Source organism: Heterodontus francisci, chromosome 32 (genome assembly GCF_036365525.1).
Source record: "Heterodontus francisci isolate sHetFra1 chromosome 32, sHetFra1.hap1, whole genome shotgun sequence".
Taxonomy (NCBI): domain Eukaryota; kingdom Metazoa; phylum Chordata; class Chondrichthyes; order Heterodontiformes; family Heterodontidae; genus Heterodontus; species Heterodontus francisci.
Window position 1 is genome coordinate 4,654,183 of NC_090402.1, and position 25,597 is coordinate 4,679,779.

Here is a 25,597-nt window from a genome sequence, read left to right on the forward strand (position 1 = left end):
GCTACCCGACCCGAACCCGACGGGACCCGATGACATGTGTCGCTTTCAGGTCGGGCCAGGCCCCTCTTCTGGATCCGGCTTTCGGGCTCAGGTGGGGTCGGGCCGAGTCCAGGTCGGGCTGGGTCCGGGTCGGGCCGGACACACACGGTAAGTGCTCTGCTGGTAAGTATTAAAAATAAAAAACTTACCTGAGCTGGGAGTCTGGGACGAAACTGAGTCTGCGCAGTGAGCGAGTGACGTAATTATGATGTCATCACGCATATGCTACAGCTTTGTGAAGTTTCCCAGTCGGAAGGTAAGTAAAGGGATAGATTAGATTAGATTAGATTAGAGATACAGCACTGAAACAGGCCCTTCGGCCCACCGAGTCTGTGCCGACCATCAACCACCCATTTATACTAATCCTACACTAATCCCATATACCTACCAAACATCCCCACCTGTCCCTATATTTCCCTACCACCTACCTATACTAGTGACAATTTATAATGGCCAATTTACCTATCAACCTGCAAGTCTTTTGGCTTGTGGGAGGAAACCGGAGCACCCGGAGAAAACCCACGCAGACACAGGGAGAACTTGCAAACTCCGCACAGGCAGTACCCGGAATCGAACCCGGGTCCCTGGAGCTGTGAGGCTGCGGTGCTAACCACTGCGCCACTGTGCCGCGGATGGTCGGGTTGGGCTCGGTTCGGGTTGGGCTCGTCGCGAAATTGGAGGGACTCGGGCCGGGTCGGGCTCGGGTTTGCTGTGGATCGGTCGGGTTTGGGTTGGGTTCTTTTTCCCAACCTAAGCAGGCCTTTAGTCCACTCCTCAATTACCCGCCAACACCTCCTCCCATTCCCACAGCACTTTTCCAGACAAACGCAGGAGGTGTAATACCTGCCCTTTTACCTCCTCCCTCCTCATCATCCCAAGCCCCAAACACTCCTTCCAGTTGAAACAGTGATTTACTTGTACTTCTTTCAATTTAGTATACTGTATTCGCTGCTCACAGTGCAGTCTCCTCTACATTGGGGAGGCTAAATGCAGATTGGGTGACCGTTTTGCAGAACACCTCCGCTCAGTCCACAAACATGACTCTGAGCTTCCAGTCACCTGTCATTTTAATTCTCCACCTTGCTCTCACACTGACCTCTCTGTCCTCGACCTCCTGCAGAGTTCCAGTGAAGCTCAATGTAAGCTCGAGGAACAGCACCTCACCTTTCAATAGGCACTTTACAGCTTTCTGGACTCAACAATTTCAGACTGTAATCTTGCCCTCATTTTGTATCCTTTTCTTTGCATGTTTCAGTATTTTACTCTTGTTACTCTCTTGATTTTGCTTTTGGAGGGCAGCTGTTGGTCATTCTGCCATTCACACCTCCTCTGGACACATCTTTTGTTTTTTTACTGGTCCCATTACCACTCCCTTTGGCCCTGCAGCACCAACTCTTTTGTCATTTAATCTCACCTTTCTTCCACCCTATCACAGACCTTCCCTTTTGTTCTTTTTCTACCCTTCCCCATTTCACCTGTTTAAAACCTATTACATCTCTAACTTTTCCCAATTCTGATGAAGGGTCACTGACCTGAAATGTTAACTCTGTTTCTCTCTCCACAGATGCTGCCAGACCTGCTGAGCATTTCCAGCAATTTTTGTTTTTATTTCAGATTTCCAGCATCTGCAGTATTTTACTTTTGTAATGATGGATTGCCAGTAGGTTCATAAACCTAATTTGTGGCTTATTTAATCTCCAGCGGGTGATATGAAACCAAACTTAGTCCCGCAGTTTACCTATGATTATAAAAGCAGCCCCAGATTTTGGTGCTCAAAGGTCCTTGATCTCCACACACCCCTCTTCCCATTTAATGTTCTCCTTGTGTCTATTCCATATTAAGGCTGATTAGCATTCCCACAAGGAAGGAAATCATGTTCCTTGCTTTTATATCTGTTCAGTAGTTTTGATCATCGGAGAGTGAACTCTGTGCATTGGCTCCGAGTTAACATCCGAGTTATCCTGTCAGATGATTTGTAGGCACAGATTTTTGTGGGCTACACTGGTAGATTTTACAATGTAAACGCAGGAAGGCAATGTACAGATATCACTCTCCTATTGTGAGAACTGCAAAAGCGCCAAATATAAAATCATGTTTCCTTGTAAATAGAGAGCCAATGACAGCATTAAGACTCAGGACCCGTGCTATTGGGTCTCCAGACTATGGATTACTCCATCCCCATCAGTATAAATCACCCGAGTAACAGAAAACCATATAAACCCAGAAAGTTTGTTTGTTGCTGGAATGTGCCCACCAGGCTGAGCCTGCCATGTGTTAAATGGAAAATGAGATTGTTCCAGCATCAGCACCCACAAACATTTCCACTTTAGATATTCAAACTGTTTAATCTGTAATATTACTAATGTGCTGGGCCAAAACTGAGCATGATCCTATCAGTAACACCAAACATTATTGTTACTCCCCGAGCACACGTGCCATGACTTACCTTTTTTCCAAAAATATACTTTATTCATTAAAATTGTAAAAATACATTACATAACAATGCAAATTGAACATTACATAAAGTGCAACACAGATTAGTTTCTTTAAATACAGTACAAGGTGCCTCACTACATCTGCCATTATAAATTTGTACATTACACATCATACATTCCCTGGTGTATACAGCCCGAGGGGTTTCCCATTGATCCAGCCCCTCAGTTCACTATGGCGGGAGGACCTTACACAGTGGTCTCTCCCCATTGAGCCTTTGCAGCGGCTGCCCCAAGCTCGAGTGCGTCCCTCAGCACATAGTCCTGGACCTTGGAATGTGCCAGTCTGCAACACTCGGTCATGGACAGCTCTTTGCACTGGAAGACCAGCAAGTTTCAGGCAGACCAAAGAGCATCTTTCACTGAGTTGAAGGTCTTCCAGCAGCAGATGATGTTTATCTTGGTGTGCGTCCCTGGGAACAGCCCGTAGAGCACAGACTCCTGTGTTACAGAGCTGCTTGGGATGAACCTCGACAAAAATCACTGCATCTCTTTCCTGACCTGCTTTGCAAAGACACATTCCAGAAGGAAGTGGGTGATAGTCTCTTCCCCACTGCAGCTCCCTCAAGGGCAGCGTGAGGAGGCGGTGAGACATGATTTATGTCATCACTTACTGCTCTCTCCCAGCAAACATTCCTCAACCCTACCTATTCTTTTAATACTGCCATAACAGATCCTATAAACCCCTCTGCAATCTCCACCTCCCAATAAGATCGACCAGTGTTGACTCAGAGCAGTAAAATCTCTTCCGATTGGTGGGATAGCTTTAACGTGATCCTCGAATTTTCAATTTGAAGTGGTAACTGTAGAAGTTAAATAAATATTTTCACAGAATTCTCCTACCTGAAAGCAATTATTCATATTTGTGCAAATAAAAAAACATATTCCCCAAGGAAATTGGGAGATTTATGAACCATGTCAAGGATTGCAAGAGAGGCTTAATTTTACAACAAATCTTGTCTCTCTCATAAGAGTTAGTATGTCTGCAGTGAGATTGTGGTTGATCTATAGCTCAACTCTATTTTTCTTAATTCATTCATGGGATGTGGGTGTCGCTGGCCAGGCCAGCATTTATTGCCCATTCCTCATTGTCCTTTAGAAAGTGGTGATGAGTCACCGCCTTGAAACGCTACAGTCCATGAGGTTTTTGTAGCAGTTTGGTACAATTGAGTGGCTGGTTAGGCCATTTCAGAGTCAACTATATTTACCTGCTTTATCACCATATCCCTGACCTTATAAAAATCTACCACTCGCAGTTTGAAATCTTCAGTTGACCCCCCGTCTCATCAGCTTTTTGATAGCGAGAGTTCCAGATTTCCACTACCTTTGTGTTCTTGACATCACCCCTGAAGGTTCTGCCCCCTTGTTCTGGACTCCCCCCACCAGAGTAGTTTCTTTCTGTCTATCCTATCAAATCCTTTAATCATCTTGAACACCTCAATTAAATCACCCCTTAATCTTCTAAATTCGAAGGAATAGAAACCAAGTCTGTGAAACCTGTTCTTATAATTTAAACATCTAAACATCAGTACCGAGCTGGCACCAGTGCAATGGGCTAATGGCCTCTTTGTTTAGTTTAGTTTAGTGATACAGCACTGAAACAGGCCCTTCGGCCCACCGAGTCTGTGCCGACCATCAACCACCCATTTATACTAATCCTACACTAATTCCATATTCCTACCACATCCCCACCTGTCCCTATATTTCCCTACCACCTGCCTATACTAGGGGCAATTGCTAATGGCCAATTTACCTATCAACCTGCAAGTCTTTTGGATGTGGGAGGAAACCGGAGCACCCGGAGGAAACCCACGCAGACACAGGGAGAACTTGCAAACTCCACACAGGCAGTACCCAGAATTGAACCCGGGTCGCTGGAGCTGTGAGGCTGCGGTGCTAACCACTGCGCCACTGTACTGTTATGATCTCTGATTCCATCAGTTAACTAATATCAACATCCTAGAGGTTACCATTGACCAGAAACTGAACTGGAGTAGCCATATAAATACCATGGCTACAAGAGCAGGTCAGAGGCTAGGAATCCTGAGGGGAGTAACTCACCTCCTGACTCCCCAAAGCCTGTCCACCATCTACAAGGTACAAGTCAGAAGTGTGATGGAATACTCTCCACTTGCCTGTATGGGTACAGCTCCAACAACACTCAAGAAGCTAGACACCATCCAGGACAAAGCAGCCCGCTTGATTGGCACCCCATTCACTCCCTCCCGTACCGATGCACAGTGGCAGCACTGTGTACCATCTACAAGATGCACTGCAGCAACACACCAAGGTTCCTTAGACTGCACCTTCCAAACCTGTGACCTCTGCCACCTAGAAGGACAAGGGCAGCAGATGCATGGGAACACCACCACCTGCAAGATCCCCTCCAAGTCACACACCATCCTGACTTGGAACTATATCGCCGTTCCTTCACTGTCACTGGGTCAAAATCCTGGAACTCCCTTCCTAACAGCACTGTGGGTGTACCTACTCCACATGGACTGCAGCGGTTCAAGAAGGCAGCTCACCACCACCTTCTCAAGGGCAATTAGGGATGGGCAATAAATGCTGGCCTGGCCAGCGACGCCCACATCCCATGAATGAATAAAATAAAAATCCCACCAGTGACCGGTTCTGCAAAATCTTAGTTTCAATGCTACCAATTTTCTGGACATTCCACTTGTGTAAGTTTGATGATTTCAGTTCCTCCCAGACGCAGAGTTGAGATATCATCTGAACTTGATATAAATAACCTGATCAGCTCTTTTCAAATATTCTGGGCAGCTGGTTCAACAAGTTCTGATCTGGATGATTCATTTCTGAACATCCTTGAAGAGGAAGTTAAGAGGAAAATGACAGTATAAAAGTCCGGATCAGGCAGAAAACCCACTCCATCCCAACATGAGGAACACATTGTTCAGGAATCTGGCTACTCGCCAGTACAACACCTTCCGAAACATTAATAATCAGCAGGGGACTCAAACAAGGTAAGAAATAAAAACCTCCTTTTCAATCTGTCGGCTGAAACTTAAATATTTGAATAAAGAAAAAATGTTCAGGGAAAAGAACAATGCTTTAGAAAAAACTGATATTTAGCAATAAAAACAACAATTTCCATTTATATAGCAGCTTTACAATAGTAAAAAGTCCAAAGGGGTCTTCAAAGGGGCATAATAAAGCAAACATTTGACCGAGCCCTTTGAGGAGATTGTAGGCAAAATACCTCAGATACTGGAAATCCAAAATAAAAACAGAAAATGCTGGAAATTGTCAGCAGGTCAGGCAGCATCTGTGGAGAGAGAGTCAGAGGTCCAGGTCGCCACTAAAACAGATTTTCTGGCCATTATCACTTTGCTGTCTGTGGGAGCTTGCTGTGCAAAAAATAGCTGTTACATTTAATACATTACAATAGTGACTACACTTCAAAAAGTATTTCATTGACTGTAAAGAGCTTTGGGACATAGTTGTGAAAAGTGCTATAGAAATACAAATCATTTTCTTTTCTCTGTCCGCATTTGAGATGATAGGAAGATATTAATAAACTTGCAGAATGGGTGTTGAATTGGCAAATCAACGTTTATATAGATCATTGTGACCGGGTACTTTTTGGTATAAAGAATAAGGAGGTCACCATACTCTTTAGAAAATATGACTCTAAATGGGGTTGAGGAGCAGAGGGACCTGGGGTACAGATACACAAATCACTAAAAGTAGCGACAGGCTAACAAGTTTATTTAAAAAAAGATTTACTACAGTGACACCAGAACTGAGAGGTTATAACCTATCGGGAAAGGCTGAACAGGCTGGGGGTCTTCTCTCTAGAAAAGAGAAGGCTGAGGGGTGACCTGATCGAGGTCTATAAATTATGAAAGGGTTCTATAGGGTCAACGTAGAGAAGATATTTTCACTTGTGGAGGAAACCAGAACTAAGGACCATCAATATAAGACAGTCACTAATAAATCCAATGGGGAATTCAGGAGAAACCTCTTTCCCCAGAGAGTGGTGAGAATGTGGAACTCGCTCCCACAGGGAGTGGTTGAGATGAACAGTATAGATATATTTAATGGGAAGTTGAATAAACGCATGAGGGAGAAAGAAATAGAAGGATATGGTGATAGGGTGAGATGGAGAGGGGGTGGGAGGAGGCTCATGTGGAGCAGAAACACCAGCACAGAGCAGATGGGCCGAATGGCCTGTTTCTGTGCTGTGAATATAATGCTATAAGACAGATCCACTGAGCTGTGCCTGGGAGGTTAAGCAGCCAGTTGTTATTATACTGCAGATCGAGAGCTTCAATCTGGATTTATCTTTCAGGACAGTCCACAACTGGTGGATGTACCTGGCAGTGTTCACTGCTATCTTGGGAAATCTGAGCTTTGGCTACGCAATGGTCTACACTTCCCCCGTGGTCCCAGCATTGGAGCATTCTCCCAACCCGAAACTTCGACTGAATGATGACAGTGCCTCCTGGTTTGTGGTAAGCAAAGCAAACAGCTGATGTGATGTATTTGGGCAGATGAGGGACAGAGTCAATTATAATGGACAGTGCAGAGGGAGCTTTACTCTGTATCTAACCCCGTTTTTTTTATTTGGCCTTTATACCCAGGCCCCTTTTATATATTTTATGTCGAGGGGGCCTTTATTCCTCAGGCCCCCTTTATATACACACTTATATTTTTAAAATAACTTTATTAAAAAACAGAAATAAACAAAAACTCAAATTAAAATGCCATTCTCAGCGTCGACAATGCACTCCAGTCCCTGCGGTGCCCACTGGTCGCAGAAGGCCTCAAGCGTACCGGCGGACACCGCATGCTCCCTCTGCAGGGACACCCGGGCGCGAACGTAACTGCGGAAGAGGGGCAGGCAATCGGGGAGGACAGACCCCCCCCCCGACGGCCCGCAACCTGGACCTGTGAATTGCCACCTTGGCCAGGCCCAGGAGCAGACCGACGAGGAGATCCTCCTCCCGGCCCAAGCCCCTCCGCACCGGGTGCCCAAAGATCAGGAGCGTGGGACTGAAGTGCAGCCAGAATTTGAGGAGCAGCCCCTTCAGATACTCAAAGAGGGGCTGCAACCTCGCACACTCCATATATACATGGAACACGGACTCGTCCAGGGCGCAGAAAGTACAGGCGGCCTGGGAGTCCGCGAACCTACTTAAAATTCTATTGCACGGGATTGCTCTGTGCAGCACCCTCCATCCCAGGTCCCCGATGTAAAGGGGGAAGACTCCCGCGTAGAGAGACCTCCATCGGAGTTTCCCCTTGCCGCCAGATGGCAACGCGGACCGCCAGGGCGTGTCCAGCCGGCTGACGAGGGCGAGGAAGTGGAGAGTGTGCAGGAGCAGCCCGTACAGGAAATTCCTCCGCGCCAATTCGAATGGCATGGAGGGCATTTCCGAGAGGCTGCTCGGGTTGTGCGGGACCGGCTCCCGAGGAGGGTTTCGGGGCCTGGGTCCGATGAGCAGTTCCGGCCGAGCGGGGTTCAGCTCAGCCGGGATCGCTCCGCACTCCCGAGCCCCCTCGCCACCCGCAGTGAGGGGCGTCCCGGGGGTTTCGGCTACTCCTCCGCCTGCCGGACCGTCCCCGGAGTCGGCCGCCCGGACAGCCGAGGCGCTCTCCTCCGCCGGCGGGGAAGCGCCCTGACTGGAGGCGACCATGTTCCAGACTCGGAATAGATCCCGGTAAAAGACAGGCAACTCCCTCAGAGAGGCGCGGCTAACGGACTCCACCGGGAGCTGCGTGTCGTCTTGAAGGCAGTGACACTGGCGGAAAAAATACGTCGCCAGCGTACACCATCTGGGAGGACGCTCGACGTACAGGTATCTCTGCAGGGTCCGAAGGCGGAGAGTCGCAGCCTGGGTGCGGACGCACACCAGCGACTGACCGCCCTCCTCGATCGGGAGACTCAGGACCGCGGCAGAGACTCAGTGTTTCCTCTTGCCCCAGAAGAAATCGATGAGTTTCTTCTGGATCTTGGTGGCAAATACAGGGGGCGGGGCCAAAGTGACCAACCGGTACCACAACATGGAGGCCACCAGTTGGTTTATGACCAACGCTCGGCCCCTGTAGGAAAGCACTCGGAGCAGTCCTGTCCAGCGCCCCAGCCGAGCGGTGACTTTTGCCTCCAACTCCTGCCAGTTTGCCGGCCAGGCTTCCTCAGCGGGGCTAAGGTGGACTCCCAGATAGAGGAGGTGCGTGGTGCTCCACGCAAAAGGTGTCATCTCCTCCGGCAGGGAGTCCACCCGCCACTGACCAACCAGGAGTCCGGAACATTTCTCCCAATTGATCCTCGCGGAGGACGCGGCAGAAAAGGTCTGCTGGCAGTCGCGCATCCTCCGCAAGTCAACGGGATCTGTGATTGCGAGGAGCACGTCGTCGGCGTAAGCCGAGAGGACCACCCGCATGGCCGGCTCACGCAGAGCCAATCCCGTCAACCTCCTGAGAAGCAGGCACAGGAAGGGCTCCACGCAGATGGCATACAATTGGCCGGACATGGGGCATCCCTGACGCACTCCTCTCCCAAAGCGAAGGGGCGCCGTCAAGGACCCATTAACTTTGACTCGACACTCTGCGGCGGCGTATACAAGTCAGACCCGGGCCACGAAATGCGGCCCGAGTCCGAAAGCGCGCAGAGTCCCGGAAAGGTATTCGTGATCCACCCTGTCGAACGCCTTCTCCTGATCGAGGGAAAGGCAACCGACTGACCAGTCCTCTGGGAAAGATGGATCAGGTCCCAGACCAGGTGGATGTTGTCCTGGATGGACCGGCCCGAGACCGTGTAGGACTGGTCGGGGTGGATCATGTGGGCCAGCACGGAGCCCAGGCGGGTAGACATAGCCCGGGCAAAGATCTTATAATCCGTGCTGAGGAGGGAGACCGGACGCCAGTTTTTAAGCAGGCGGAGATCGCCCCTCTTCAGCAGCAGGACGATGACCGCCCTGCGCCAGGAGAGGGGCATCTCCCCGGTCGCCAGGCTTTCCCCCAGGACCCGCACGTAATCGGCCCCCAGGACGTCCCAGAAGGCCCTGAGGAACTCCACGGTCAACCCATCCAGTCCTGGGGATTTGCCCCTCGAGAGCTGGTGGAGGGCGCCAGTCAGCTCCGCCAACGTGAGCGGAGCCTCCAATCCTTCGGCGCCCTCCGGGCTGACCTGCAGCAGGTCCTCCCACAAAACTCTGCACGCATCCTCGCTGGACGGATCCGGAGAGAACAACGCACTGTAATAAGTACGGACCAGGAGGCCCATTCCCTCCGGATCCGTGATGGAGGAACCGTCGTCGGCCAGCAGCTCGACGAGCTGCTTACGGACCCCCCGCCATTTTTCCAGCGAGTAGAAGAAGGGTGAGGCGCTGTCCAAATCTTCCAGGATCTGGATCCGCGACCTCACGTACGCGCCTCGGGACCCTATGAGCTGCAGGTCCCTCAGCGCGCCCTTCTTCTCTTTGTACGCCTGCCACAGGGCCGGGTCCGCGACGGCATGACCGAGGCGGGATTCCAAGTCGAGCACCTCCCTCTCAAGGCGCCCGATCTCGGCTTCCCGCCTCTTGGTCGACCCCTTCGCGTACTCCTGACAGAAGACGCGGATGTGAGTCTTGCCCACATCCCACCATAGCCTCAAGGAGGGGAAGCCCCCCCTGCTTCCTTCTCCAGTCGGCCCAGAATCGACAGAACGAGTCCCGAAATCGCACGTCCTCCAGCAGCCGGTTGTTAAAGTGCCAGTATGCGGACCCCGCCCGCGTGCGGAGCGGAGTGAACTCCGCCCACACCAGGCGGTGGTCCGAACACGGCACCAGCCGCATGGAGGCCGCCGAAACGCGGGAGACGTACGCCTACGAAATGTAGAGGCGGTCGATTCGCGACCCCCCTCCTCCAGACCTCCACGTGAAGGCGCTGGAGTCGGGATGGAGATTCCGCCAGACGTCCACCAAGTTAAGGGAGCTGATCAGTCCCCTCAACTTCTCCACCGACGCTTGGCCGCGCTGGGGACCGGAGCGATCCCCCACCTCAAGGGTGCAGTTAAAATCCCCCCCGAGGATGATGCACTCGCCGCTATCGATGGAGCTCAAGAGAGCGGACACTTCTTCAAAGAAGCGCGCTTGCAAAGCGCCGGGCCTGGGCGCGTACACGTTCACAAAGTGGAGCGGCACGCTACCCAGGCGAACGGTGAGGTGGAGCAAGCGGCCCGGCACTAGCTCCTTGACTCCCAAGATCTCCGGCTGAAAAGTCGGGGCCAACAAGATAGCCACCCCACTAGAAATAGGGGTGAGGTGACTCATGTAGACCCCACCCTGCCACTCCAGGAGCCAGGTGGCTTCGTCTCCCAGAACGGTGTGGGTTTCCTGCAGAAAGCTCACCGCGTATCTCTCTTCCCTAAGGACTGAGAGATTGTGAAATCTGCGGTGAGCCCCTCTGCTGCCGTTGATGTTGAGGCTGGCTATGGCTATCTTCATGTCAAAGGTACTTAAAACCCGTCACCAACAGCTCACTGTGAGGAGGGAGTGGAAGTGCACCTGGCCCTCCACTCCTCCAGCAACCCATTGAGGAACACATTAAAACGGCGCCTCTCAACCAGTTTCACGTCCGCGCGCTTGCCCGCTATCTTAAGGGCGGCACGGACGGACTGTATGATCAGCGCCAGATTCGACCAACGGTCGAGGGCCAGCTGAACTTTATTGCGGCAACCCCTGCAAGCCGCGAGGAAATCCCGGAGTTCCGCCGTGGGGATGAGAGGAGATTCGGTGGGAGGCACGAGGGACTCCACCACCTCACTGGCGATGGAATCAAGATCATCCTCCGTGCCCCGCACCGAATCCCCATCCTCCTCCGGGTCGTCACCGCCAGCGGCCGACACATCCACCACACACTGTGGGGCGGACGTCCCGGCCGCGCCAGCTGGTCCCGCCTCCGTCACGATCCCACCCCCAGGATCGATGGCGGAGGAGTCCTCTCTGGGTTCTATTGTGAAACTGGAGCCTGTAGGCACCAGCGGTTCAGGACCCCCCTCCACCTCCGTCCCCAGGGCAATGAGTGGTCCAGGGGAGACAGAAGTTCCCGACTCCGGGAAACCAGCCGGAGCCGAGACTGGAGGCGGAGGGAGGAGGCTATCTCCCGCTCCGCCAGCACCCACAGGCCCAGCAGATGGGGCAGCATTCTCAGTTATAACTGGGTCGGGTGTCTCCTGGTTGGTGGTGGACTCCGGCTGGGAGGCCCGACCGTCTGGGGCCTCGCCCTCCCCTTCATTCAGGACACCCGACCCAGTAGCAGTGGCAGAATGGGCGGCGTCCCCAGGCTCCCCCACCACAAGCAGGGCCCCACTTACTCCTTCAGGAGGGGCCTCATGTACCGGGGCCATCCCCTCCCCTCCATCCTGAGGAATAGGGAGCACCTGCCCGGACTTTGCAGCCTTGGTGGTGGCGGTAGGGGAAACCTGGGGACCCGAAACAGGAGACAGTTCCCCTCCAACAGATGGGCCCTGCGCCTCAGGGCCCCTTGTTACCTCTGTGGAGGGGTGCCTTCTCCTCTTTTTCCCAGTTGTGTGCGGAGGCTCAGAGACCTCCATATCATCAGAGGCCTCCACCTCCACACTCTCCTTTTTTTTATTCACCCTGGGCCTGAGCCCAGCCCTGGGGCAAGTTGACTTCCCGAGATCGGGCCTTGGGCTGAGCTCAGGCTCGGGTAGTGTCACGATATCCAGGGGACGCGCCTCGATGTTTATTTCTCCTCCGCGCCTTCCTTCCACTTGGACGGTCACCCCCCTCCCTGCCGGAGGCCGTGGAAACCACAGCCTCCGGTACCGACTGAATGGTATCTGGTGGTGGTGTAGTGGGGGTGGGAGGAGGTGCAGCGTCGCCACCCTGGGCCGCTGAGTTGGAGTTGGCAGCCGGGAGGTTGGGGCAGTTCTTACGAACATGCCCCACCCCCTTACAGACATGGCACCGCACCCCGTCCAAGGTCCAGAAGACGCGGTAGGCCGTCCCCTGGAATTCTACATTGAAGTGGCCCTCTGTCACCTCCTCCCGCGCCAGCTGCATGAATAACTGGCGGCGGAAGGAGTACACGTGTCGGAGGCTGTTCTCCCGAAGACCGAGCGGGACTGGGGTGAGCCCCGTCTTTACCTCCCCCAGATGGTGCAGGTGGGGAAGGAGGAGCTCACCAGGGATGAAGGGTGGGACATTGGATAAAATGAGCCTTTGCGCAGTGGCCTCCAGGGGGTCCACTGGCAGAAAGGTCCCGCCCACGGTGAGCCCCTGGCTCAGAGCCAGGGACACCGCCCGCTCGGTCTTCAGGAAAAACACTGCCTTCCCGTACATTTTAGAGGCTGCAACAATGGCCGAAGGGCCGACAACCTCGGCCATTGCTTTCACGCATGCCTCTATAGTCATGTTCGGGTGGACGTAGCTCTTGACCCCATGCTTCGATGTTAATAAAGCAAACGGTGACGGGGCAACAGGTGCAGCTGCCGCAGCAGCATATGAACGGGAAGGCCCCGCCACCGGCGAAGAGGGGCTTGCCATGGGGTCTAAGAGCTACGTCCACCCCCAAGAAACAAAACAAATTTACACAATTTTTAAAAAAAGCAAACTTTAAACAAGGTGGAGTGGGAGTAGAGGAGGATGGCGTAGGATGGTAAAGGAAAAGGGGAGGATAGGTGATTGAGGCGACTGAGTGGAGGAAGGGAGAGAAAGGCTGAAAAGGATGTTTGTTCCAACTGCCAGTTGGAGCACCTTTATCACAATTAGTCCAAACTTGTTTGTTGTCTTCCAGTTGGGGGAGGCTTCTTCGCCCGGGACGGCTGGAGCCGCCCGGTACTCTCCTCTTCTGATTTTAACAAGACAGTCTTCACCCGGGCAACTCCAGCTGTCCCGAGCAGGCAGTTGGGGTGGGGAGGGAGCTCCCTGTGTGCAAACACCAATACAAACACAGGGGCCCCTACTGGATTTGGCTGCCCCACCCCTGAGTCTTCAGGCCTCTTCTCCCTCCCCCAAACAGTTTAAACTTAATAGTCTTTCAGGTGCCCTGACACCCACCTCTCCAGAAAAATTGCAGCCTTCCTTGATGGTTTCCCTCCACTCTGTATTCACCTTTCTCCAGTCTCTCTCTCCAGTTGCTGCAGTCTCCACTCTGTATTCACCTTTCTCCAGTTGCTGCAGTCTCCACTCTCCACTCTCCACTCTCCACTCTCCACTCTCCACTCTCCACTCTGCAATTGCTGCAACACAGGTGCAGCTGCTCCCCCTGATTGCTGGCAGGAAGTGCTCCAAATTGACCAGCCAATCCCAGTGCTGTACCTGTCCAGGGAGTGTTTGATGGGGACAGTGTAGAGGGAGCTTTACTCTGTATCTAACCCCGTGCTGTACCTGTCCTGGGAGTGTTTGATGAGGACAGTGTAGAGGGAGCTTTACTCTGTATCTAACCCTGTGCTGTTTCTGCCCTGGGAGTGTTTGATGGGACAGCTTTACTCTCTATCTAGCTCCTGATGCTGGTATCTCATCCGACAACACTGATGTCTTTCATTTAATTGAGCAGAAAAAAAATCTGTATTGAAAATTATTTCTAAGAAGTGTCAGAATGATACAGCAAAGATGGAGGCCATTCGGCCCATCGTGCCTATGCCAGCTCTTTGAAAGAACTATCCAATTAGTCCCACTGGTCTGCTGTTTTCAATATTTATGCTTTTAATGTCTGTCGGCAGTCTGACAGTGCGGTATCTAATTGTTTTTACAGTCTATCTTCACCTTGGGCACAGGGCTTGGAGGGCTGAGTACCATGTTCTTCAATGACTTTCTAGGCCGCAAGCTGACCATCATGGTGTCCAGCGTGCCCTCGGCCTTTGGATTCGCCATCATGGGCAGTGCCCAGGAGGTGTGGATGCTGGATGTTGGCCGGGCGTTGACTGGGATTGCAGGAGGAATGGCTGCTGGCTCCATTCCGGTAAGATGGGAAAGGATAACCTGCCGTCAAAACCCCAAATAGGGTGGTGACACAACTGAGATCACAAACAGCTGGTGGGGGGAGGGAGTGAGACTTGACCTCAGCTCATGGGGGAAACTTCTCATTGTCGATGTTATGAAGCAGGTATGTAGATGTCACAGAGCAGGGAAACACTGGGGCTGAACAGAGAAGCATAGGGTCAAGACAAATCGGGAAGCTTGTGTTTCAGATCGTGTGCACTGAAGGGCGAATTGTAATTCATTCTGGGGATATGGGTAAGATCAGCCTTTTTTGGCAATCCCTAGTTGAGGGAGAAAGGAATAGAAGGATATGGTGATAGGGTGAGATGGAGAGGGGGTGGGAGGAGGCTCATGTGGAGCAGGAACACCAACACTGAGCAGTCGGGCCGAATGGCCTGTTTCTGTGCTGGACAGTCCACGTAATCCTAGTTCCCTCTTCAGAAGGTGGTGGTGGACCCTTTTCTTGAACCGCTGCAGTCTATGTGGGGTAGGTACACCCACAGTGCTGTTAGGGAGGGAGTTCCAGGATTTTGACCCAGCAACAGTGAAGGAACGGCGATATAGTTCCAATTCAGGATGGTGTGTGACTTGGAGGGTAACTTGCAGGTGGTGATGTTCCCATGCATTTGCTGCACTTGTCCTTCTAGGTGGTAGAGGTCGCGGGTTTGGAAAGTGCTGTCTAAGGAGCCTTGGTGCGTTGCTGCAGTGCATCTTGTAGATGGTACACACTGCTGCCACTGTGCATTGGTGGTGGAGGGAGTGAATGTTTGTAGATGGGGTGCCAATCAAGCGGGTTGCTTTGTCCTGGATGGTGTCTAGCTTCTTGAGTGTTGTTGGAGCTGTACCCATCCAGGCAAGTGGAGAGTATTCCATCACACTCCTGACTTGTGCCTTGTAGATGGTGGACAGGCTTTGGGGAGTCAGGAGGTGAGTTACTCGCCATAGGATTCCTAGCATCTGACCTGCTCTTGTATCCATGGTAGTTATATGGCTACTCCAGTTCAGTTTCGGGTCAATAGTAGCCCCTAGGATGTTGATAGTGGGGGATTCAGTGATGGTAATGCCATTCAATGTCAAGGGGAGATGGTTAGATTCTCTCTTGTTGGAGATGGTCATTGCCTGGCACTTGTGTGGCGCGAATGTTACTTGCCACTTATCAGCCCAAACCTGGATATTGTCCAGGTCTTGCTGCATTTCTACACGGACTGCTTCAGTATCTGAGGAGTCACGAATGGTGCTGAACATTGTGCAATCATCAGCGAACAGCCCCACTTCTGACCATATGATTGAAGGAAGGTCATTGATGAAGCAGCTGAAGATGGTTGGGCCTAGGACACTACCCTGAGGAACTCCTGCAGTGATGTCCTGGGGCTGAGATGATTGACCTCCAACAACCACAACCATCTTCCTTTGCGCTAGGTATGACTCCAACCAGCGGAGGGTTTTCCCCCTGATTCCCATTGACCTCAGTTTTGCTGGGGCTCCTTGATGCCATACTCGGTCAAATGCAGCCTTGATGTCAAGGGCAGTCACGCTCACCTCACCTCTTGAGTTCAGCTCTTTTGTCCATGTTTGAACCAAGGCTGTAATGAGGTCAGGAGCTGAGTGGCGCTGACAGAACCCAAACTGAGCGTCACATTACTAAGCAAGTGCGCTTGATGTCACTGTTGATGACGCCTTCCATCACTTTACTGATGATTGAGAGTCGGCTGATGGGGCGGTAATTGACCGGGTTGGTCTTGTCCTGCTTTTTGTGTACAGGACATACTTGGGCAATTTTCCACATTGCAGGGTAGATGTCAGTGTTGTAGCTGTACTGGAACAGCTTGGCTCGGGGCGCGGCAAGTTCTGGAGCACAGGTCTTCAGTACTGTTGCCAGAATATTTTATTTATTTATTTAGAGATACAGCACTGAAACAGGCCCTTCGGCCCACCGAGTCTGTGCCAACCATCAACCACCCATTTATACTAATCCTACATTAATCCCATTACTCTCTCACATCCCCACAACTCCCCTACCACCTACCTATACTAGGGTCCATTTATAATGGCTAATTTACTTATCAACCTGCAAGTTTTTGGCTGTGGGAGGAAACTAGAGCTCCCGGCAAAAACCCACACGGTCACAGGGAGAACTTGCAAACTTCGCACAGGCAGTACCCAGATTCGAACCCGGGTTGCTAGAGCTGCGAGGCTGCGGTGCTAATCACTGCGCCACTGAGCCGCCCCTGTTGTCAGGGCCCATAGCCTTTGAAGTATCCAGTGCCTTCAGTCGTTTCTTGATATCACGTGGAGTGAATCGAGTTGGCTGAAGTCTGGCATCTGTGATGCTGGGGACTTCAGGAAGAGGCCGAGATGGATCATCAACTTGGCACTTCTGGCTGAAGGCTGTTGCAAATGCTTCAGCCTTATCTTTCGCACTGATGTGCTGGGCTCCCCCATCATTGAGGATGGGGATATTTGTAGAGCCACCTCCTCCAGTTAGTTGTTTAATTGTTCACCACCATTCATGGCTGGATGTGGCAGGACTGCAGAGCTTAGATCTGATCCGTTGGTTATGGGATCGCTTAGCTCTGTCTATCGCAGGCTGCTTACACAGTTTGGCACGCAGATAGTCCTTTGTTGTAGCTTCACCAGGTTGACACCTCATTTTGAGGTATGCCCGGTGCTGCTCCTGGCATGCCCTCCTACACTCTTCATTGAACCAGGGTTGGTCTCCTGGCTTGATAGTAATGGTAGAGTGGGGAATATGCCGGGCCATGAGGTTACAGATTGTGGTTGAGTACAATTCTGCTGCTGCTGATGGCCCACAGCGCCTCATGGATGCCCAGTTTTGCATTGCTAGATCTGTTTGAAATCTATCCCATTTAGTACGTTGGTAGTGCCGCATAGCACGATGGAGGGTATCCTCAATGTGAAGACGGGAGTGTTTGGAAGGTGCTGTTGAAGGAGGCTTGGTGAATTGCTGCAGTGCATCTTGGAGGTGGTACACACTGCTGCTACTGTGCGTTGGTGGTGGAGGGAGTGAATGTTGAAGGTGGTGGGTGGGGTGCTGATCAAGCGAGCTGCTTTGTCCTGGATGGTGTCGAACTTCTTGAGTGTTGTTGGAGCTGCACCCCATCCAGGCAAGTGGAGAGTATTCCATCACACTTCTGACTTGTGACTTATAGATGGTGGACAGGCATTGGGGAGTCAGGAGGTGAGTTACTTGCCACAGAATTCCCAGCCTCTGACCTGCTCTTGTAGCCACAGTGTTTATGTAGCTGGTCCAGTTCAGTTTCTGGTCAATGATAACCCCCAGGATGTTAATAGTGGGGGTTTCAGCGATGGTAATGCCATTGAATGTCAAGGGGAGATGGTTAGATTCTCTCTTGTTGTAGATAGTCATTGCCTGGCACTTGTGTGGCACAAATGTTACTTGCCACTTATCAGCCCAAGCCTGGCTGTTGTCCAGGCCTTGCTGCATCTGGACATGGGCTGCTTCATTATCTGAGGAGTCACGAATGGTGCTGAACATTGTGCAATCATCAATGATCATCCCCACTTCTGACCTTATGATTGAAGGAAGGTCATTGATGAAGCAGCTGAAGATTGTTGGCCTAGGACACTACCCTGAGGAACTCCAGGATTTTGACCCAGTGACAGTGAAGGAACGGCGATATACTTCCAAGTCTGGATGGTGTGTGACTTGGAGGGGAACTTGCAGATGGTGCTGCTGCGCTGTTAGAGGGTCAGTACTGAGGGAGCACTGTCCTTCAAACAACATCACTAAAATACAGTGCAACGCTCTCACCCTCAGTACTGAACCTCTGACAGTGCAGCACTGACTGGAGTGTCAGCCTGGATTTTTTGCTGAATTCTCCAGAGTGGGGCTCGAACTCACAATCTTCTGAATCAGAAGTGACTGTGTTACCCACTGAGCCACAAGGACAGCCAAAACTTGTTAGTATTAGCAGCTCGAGATATCTGCAGATTTATGGGATTTAAAATTGCTATGCAGCCCCAACTTCCTAAGGCCATGGTGTCTATGCATAGAGTAAACAGGGATGAAACTCAGTTCCCCCTGATATAGGTGACAGCTCGCACCAACACCAACGTACAGTGAGTTATAAAGTGTTCTGATCCTCTATCCCAGGTTTACATTTCGGAGATATCAGTGACCAAGCTGAGAGGAAGAATGGGAACTGGGCCCCAGCTTATGCTTGTCTGTGGATCACTCCTGCTCTACGCATTGGGTGAGGAATTCTGTGCAATGGGAATGAATGGGACAGTGTTTGATCCATTGGGATTGTGTTCAATGGCAGTGAATGGGAAGGGGTTTGATCCATTGGGATTGTGTACAATGGGAGTGAATGGGAAGGGAGTTTGATCCATTGGGATTGTGTACAATGGCAGTGAATGGGAAGGGGTTTGATCCATTGGGATTGTGTACAATGGGAGTGAATGGGAAGGGAGTTTGATCCATTGGGATTGTGTACAATGGGAGTGAATGGGAAGGGGTTTGATCCATTGGGATTGTGTACAATGGCAGTGAATGGGAAGGGAGTTTGATCCATTGGGATTATGTACAATGGGAGTGAATGGGAAGGGGTTTGATCCATTGGGATTGTGTACAATGGCAGTGAATGGGAAGGGGTTTGATCCATTGGGGTTGTGTACAATGGGAGTGAATGGGAAGGGAGTTTGATCCATTGGGATTCTGTACAATGGGAGTGAATGGGAAGGGAGTTTGATCCATTAGGATTGTGTACAATGGGAGTGAATGGGAAGGGAGTTTGATCCATTGGGATTGTGTACAATGGCAGTGAAAGGGAAGGGGTTTGATCCATTGGGATTGTGTACAATGGGAGTGAATGGGAAGGGGTTTGATCCATTGGGATTGTGTACAATGGGAGTGAATGGGAAGGGAGTTTGATCCATTGGGATTGTGTACAATGGGAGTGAATGGGAAGGGGTTTGATCCATTGGGATTGTGTACAATGGGAGTGAATGGGAAGGGGGTTTGAGATATAAAATGATTGTAAAATCTATTCAGTTTGTGTGGTTTAATGGGAAAGATGGTTGGTGATTCAAGAGTAAATTTGACGTGGTATTTTTGCTGTCTCTCAGACCTGGTCCTGTCATGGCGTTGGTTGGCTGTTGTCGGGGCGATTATACCGATTGTGATGATTATTATTTTGTGCTTCATGCCGGAATCTCCTCGCTATTTAATCTCCAAACACCGCACAGACGAAGCCATGCAGTCACTGGCTTGGCTTCGCGGAACTGAGGCCAATTACCAACTCGAGTACGAGGAGATCAGGGAGTCACTGAGCAGAAATGTAAGCAGTTGTTCTATTCAACTCAGACTGAAACATGATTGGTCGGTTCACTCGGCCTTTCTCCCCTCCTGTCCTGAAGCTGCTGCGTCCCAGCTGGGGAATGGTTTCCATGGGGATCAGCCACCCTTTGATACCTCCCCCAAGTGTGAGGCTGGGACAGCGAGTGTTGCCGGGGTATTTGACCATGGGGTGCATCACAGTCAAAGACGATCCTGCCCTCATGCAGCAAGGGGGTCACTGGACAGTTATAAGGAAGGAGCTGGAATCTTCATTGATTTATCCCGGGAGAGTGGAGACTAACTGTAGATCCCTGAATGGCCATCCCGAGCCCAAAACAGATGGGTGAAACCGCAACCCTCCTGACTCTTGGGCTCAGTACAGCACTGGGTGCTGCCAACACTCACAGAGTTACCTCCGGAGGCAGTTTTTTCAAAATCTTATCTATACACTTAGTCAATAAAGTCACAGTTTTAGAAAACACGTGTGAATAAGTGTCAGGCGTGGCTCAATGGGTAACATGCTTGCGATGCTCACCTTTGTGTTAGAAGATTGTGGGTTCAAGTCCCACTCTAGAGATTGCTACACTAAGTCCAGGCTGGCATTCCTGACGCAATTATAGAGGGAGTGTTGTACTGTTGGAGGGTCAGTAGTGAGGGAGTACTGCAGTCTCAGAGGTACAGTTCTGATGAAGTTGGGATGGGAGTGCTGTGCTGTCAGAGGTGCTCTCTGTGAGATGAGGCATTAAACTGAGGCTCTCTCTACCCTCTGGAGTGAGTGTAGGAAAAAAACTCCGTACTATTTGAAGATGAGCATGGGCATTCTTCCTGGTTTCCTGGCCAATATTTATCACTGAGAAACAAATTATCTGATTATAATCACATTGCTGTTTGTGGAATCTTGCTGTGTACACATGGGCTGCTGTTTCTGACATTACAGAAGTGACGATACTTCCAAAATACTTCATTGGCTGTAAAAAGCTTTGGGATGTCCTGAGAATGGTGCTATAGAAACGATTGTTCTCTTGTGCAGTGTGAGAGTCTGACATTATCCCCCATTCAGGTCCACCGGCTGTCATGTGCTGACCTGCGCCAGCCCTTCATCTACAAGCCCATGCTGATTGCTGTCTTTATGAGGGTGTTTCAACAGCTCAGTGGAATCACAGTTATTCTGGTCAACATGCAACTCATCTTTGACAGTACGTCTGTGATACTGGTAAGTAGCAGTGTCAGCTGTGCCGTCTTTCAGATAAGAAGTTAAACCGAGGCCCTGTCTTCCCTCTCTTGCGGATATAAAAGATCCCAAGGCACTATTTTGAAGAGTAACAGGGGTGTCCTAGGGCCAATATGTATCCCTCAACCAACATCACTACAACAGATTCGCTGGTCATTATCACTCTGCTGTTTGTGGAATCTTGCTGTGTGCAAATTGGCTGCTGTGTTTCCTACATTACAAGAGGAACCACACTTCAAAACATACTTCATTGGCTGTAAAGCACTTTGGGATGTCCTGAGGTGTTGAAAGGTGCTATAGAAATGCAAGTTCTTTACAACTAAAGGACCATTTCAGAAAGCAATTAAAAATCAGCCACACTGCTATGGGACCAGAGTCACATATAGTCCCGTACAGATTGGGAAAGGACGGCAGTGACCCAGTTAGGTTTTTATTACAATCTGACTATTTCACCATCACTTTTACTGATCCCAGATTTTTACTTCCAGGTTTTTAAAAATCTGAATTCAAATTGCCCACATAGCACTACACTACCATACCAAATAACTGTCAAATCCACAGAGTATCACTTACTTGGTTAGATAGGCACAAAACATGGAGCGCATGCCCAGTGTGGCACTGGACACAGAGCAGGAGGGTCCCAGCTTTCATCCCTGGCCTGAGTTGTCAGCCAATCGCAGATGTGATGGAAGCAGGGGAGCTACAATTTAACTCAATACCTCTGGAATAGAGGGAGGAAGAAATCAGCAGGGTTCCTGCTCCTGATCACTGACCAGTGACCCTGGCTTAGAGAGAGGGGAAATCAGCAGGGTTCCTGCTCTTGATCACTGACCAGTGACCCTGGCTTAGAGAGAGGGGAAATCAGCAGGGTTCCTGCTCTTGATCACTGACCAGTGACCCTGGCTTAGAGGGGAAATCAGCAGGGTTCCTGCTCCTGATCACTGACCAGTGACCCTGGCTTAGAGAGAGGGGAAATCAGCAGGGTTCCTGCTCCTGATCACTGACCAGTGACCCTGGCTTAGAGAGAGGGGAAATCAGCAGGGTTCCTGCTCCTGATCACTGACCAGTGACCCTGGCTTAGAGAGAGGGGAAATCAGCCAGGGTTGCTGCTCCTGATCACTGACCCTGGCTTAGAGAGAGGGGAAATCAGCAGGGTTCCTGCTCCTGATCACTGACCAGTGACCCTGGCTTAGAGAGAGGGGAAATCAGCAGGGTTCCTGCTCCTGATCACTGACCAGTGACCCTGGCTTAGAGAGAGGGGAAATCAGCAGGGTTCCTGCTCCTGATCACTGACCAGTGACCCTGGCTTAGAGAGAGGGGAAATCAGCAGGGTTCCTGCTCCTGATCACTGACCAGTGACCCTGGTTTAGAGAGAGGAAATCAGCAGGGTTCCTGCTCCTGATCACTGACCAGTGACCCTGGCTTAGAGAGAGGGGAAATCAGCCAGGGTTGCTGCTCCTGATCACTAACCAGTGACCCTGGCTTAGAGAGAGGAAATCAGCCAGGGTTCCTGCTCTTGATCACTGACCAGTGACCCTGGCTTAGAGGGGAAATCAGCAGGGTTCCTGCTCCTGATCACTGACCAGTGACCCTGGCTTAGAGAGAGGGGAAATCAGCCAGGGTTGCTGCTCCTGATCACTGACCAGTGACCCTGGCTTAGAGGGGAAATCAGCAGGGTTCCTGCTCCTGATCACTGACCAGTGACCCTGGCTTAGAGAGAGGGGAAATCAGCCAGGATTCCTGCTCCTGATCACTGACCAGTGACCCTGGCTTAGAGAGAGGGGAAATCAGCCAGGGTTGCTGCTCCTGATCACTGACCAGTGACCCTGGCTTAGAGAGAGGAAATCAGCCAGGGTTCCTGCTCTTGATCACTGACCAGTGACCCTGGCTTAGAGAGAGGGGAAATCAGCCAGGGTTGCTGCTCCTGATCACTGACCCTGGCTTAGAGAGAGGAGAAATCAGCAGGGTTCCTGCTCTTGATCACTGACCAGTGACCCTGGCTTAGAGAGAGGAAAAATCAGCAGGGTTCCTGCTCCTGATCACTGACCAGTGACCCTGGCTTAGAGAGAGGGGAAATCAGCAGGGTTCCTGCTCCTGATCACTGACCAGTGACCCTGGCTGAGAGAGAGGGGAAATCAGCCAGGATTCCTGCTCCTGATCACTGACCAGTGACCCTGGCTTAGAGAGAGGGGAAATCAGCCAGGATTCCTGCTCCTGATCACTGACCCTGGCTGAGAGAGAGGGGAAATCAGCCAGGGTTCCTGCTCCTGATCACTGACCAGTGACCCTGGCTTAGAGAGAGGGGAAATCAGCCAGGGTTGCTGCTCCTGATCACTAACCAGTGACCCTGGCTTAGAGAGAGGGGAAATCAGCCAGGGTTGCTGCTCCTGATCACTAACCAGTGACCCTGGCTTAGAGAGAGGAAATCAGCCAGGGTTCCTGCTCTTGATCACTGACCAGTGACCCTGGCTTAGAGGGGAAATCAGCAGGGTTCCTGCTCCTGATCACTGACCAGTGACCCTGGCTTAGAGAGAGGGGAAATCAGCCAGGGTTGCTGCTCCTGATCACTGACCAGTGACCCTGGCTTAGAGGGGAAATCAGCAGGGTTCCTGCTCCTGATCACTGACCAGTGACCCTGGCTTAGAGAGAGGGGAAATCAGCCAGGATTCCTGCTCCTGATCACTGACCAGTGACCCTGGCTTAGAGAGAGGGGAAATCAGCCAGGGTTGCTGCTCCTGATCACTGACCAGTGACCCTGGCTTAGAGAGAGGAAATCAGCCAGGGTTCCTGCTCTTGATCACTGACCAGTGACCCTGGCTTAGAGAGAGGGGAAATCAGCCAGGGTTGCTGCTCCTGATCACTGACCCTGGCTTAGAGAGAGGAGAAATCAGCAGGGTTCCTGCTCCTGATCACTGACCAGTGACCCTGGCTTAGAGAGAGGGGAAATCAGCCAGGGTTGCTGCTCCTGATCACTAACCAGTGACCCTGGCTTAGAGAGAGGAAATCAGCCAGGGTTCCTGCTCTTGATCACTGACCAGTGACCCTGGCTTAGAGGGGAAATCAGCAGGGTTCCTGCTCCTGATCACTGACCAGTGACCCTGGCTTAGAGAGAGGGGAAATCAGCCAGGGTTGCTGCTCCTGATCACTGACCAGTGACCCTGGCTTAGAGGGGAAATCAGCAGGGTTCCTGCTCCTGATCACTGACCAGTGACCCTGGCTTAGAGAGAGGGGAAATCAGCCAGGATTCCTGCTCCTGATCACTGACCAGTGACCCTGGCTTAGAGAGAGGGGAAATCAGCCAGGGTTGCTGCTCCTGATCACTGACCAGTGACCCTGGCTTAGAGAGAGGAAATCAGCCAGGGTTCCTGCTCTTGATCACTGACCAGTGACCCTGGCTTAGAGAGAGGGGAAATCAGCCAGGGTTGCTGCTCCTGATCACTGACCCTGGCTTAGAGAGAGGAGAAATCAGCAGGGTTCCTGCTCTTGATCACTGACCAGTGACCCTGGCTTAGAGAGAGGAAAAATCAGCAGGGTTCCTGCTCCTGATCACTGACCAGTGACCCTGGCTTAGAGAGAGGGGAAATCAGCAGGGTTCCTGCTCCTGATCACTGACCAGTGACCCTGGCTGAGAGAGAGGGGAAATCAGCCAGGATTCCTGCTCCTGATCACTGACCAGTGACCCTGGCTTAGAGAGAGGGGAAATCAGCCAGGATTCCTGCTCCTGATCACTGACCCTGGCTGAGAGAGAGGGGAAATCAGCCAGGGTTCCTGCTCCTGATCACTGACCAGTGACCCTGGCTTAGAGGGGAAATCAGCCAGGGTTCCTGCTCCTGATCACTGACCAGTGACCCTGGCTTAGAGGGGAAATCAGCCAGGATTCCTGCTCCTGATCACTGACCAGTGACCCTGGCTGAGAGAGAGGGGAAATCAGCCAGGGTTCCTGCTCTTGATCACTGACCAGTGACCCTGGCTTAGAGAGAGGGGAAATCAGCCAGGGTTGCTGCTCCTGATCACTGACCCTGGCTTAGAGAGAGGGGAAATCAGCAGGGTTCCTGCTCCTGATCACTGACCAGTGACCCTGGCTTAGAGAGAGGGGAAATCAGCCAGGATTCCTGCTCCTGATCACTGACCAGTGACCCTGGCTTAGAGAGAGGAAATCAGCCAGGGTTCCTGCTCTTGATCACTGACCAGTGACCCTGGCTTAGAGAGAGGGGAAATCAGCCAGGGTTGCTGCTCCTGATCACTGACCCTGGCTTAGAGAGAGGAGAAATCAGCAGGGTTCCTGCTCTTGATCACTGACCAGTGACCCTGGCTTAGAGAGAGGGGAAATTAGCAGGGTTCCTGCTCGATCACTGACCAGTGACCCTGGCTTAGAGAGAGGGGAAATCAGCAGGGTTCCTGCTCCTGATCACTGACCCTGGCTTAGAGAGAGGGGAAATCAGCAGGGTTCCTGCTCCTGATCACTGACCAGTGACCCTGGCTTAGAGAGAGGGGAAATCAGCCAGGATTCCTGCTCCTGATCACTGACCCTGGCTGAGAGAGAGGGGAAATCAGCCAG

The 25,597-nt window shown here is 51.6% G+C and overlaps 1 protein-coding gene across 2 annotated transcripts in view; it reads left to right on the plus strand.

The window, feature by feature from the left end:
* The first annotated feature begins 5,389 nt into the window (after nt 1–5,389).
* Nucleotides 5,390–25,597, plus strand: part of slc2a6 (solute carrier family 2 member 6) — a 37,904-nt gene continuing 17,696 nt past the window's right edge. The window contains exons 1-6 of one of the 2 annotated variants that reach the window (XM_068012037.1): nt 5,390–5,518; nt 6,847–7,009; nt 14,262–14,468; nt 18,624–18,723; nt 19,598–19,809; nt 20,869–21,021. In XM_068012037.1, the coding sequence (XP_067868138.1) occupies nt 5,433–5,518; nt 6,847–7,009; nt 14,262–14,468; nt 18,624–18,723; nt 19,598–19,809; nt 20,869–21,021 (921 nt within the window). In that variant the 5' untranslated portion in view covers nt 5,390–5,432. The remainder of the gene's footprint in view (nt 5,519–6,846; nt 7,010–14,261; nt 14,469–18,623; nt 18,724–19,597; nt 19,810–20,868; nt 21,022–25,597) is intronic. The other variant, XM_068012036.1, reaches the window with a different exon arrangement.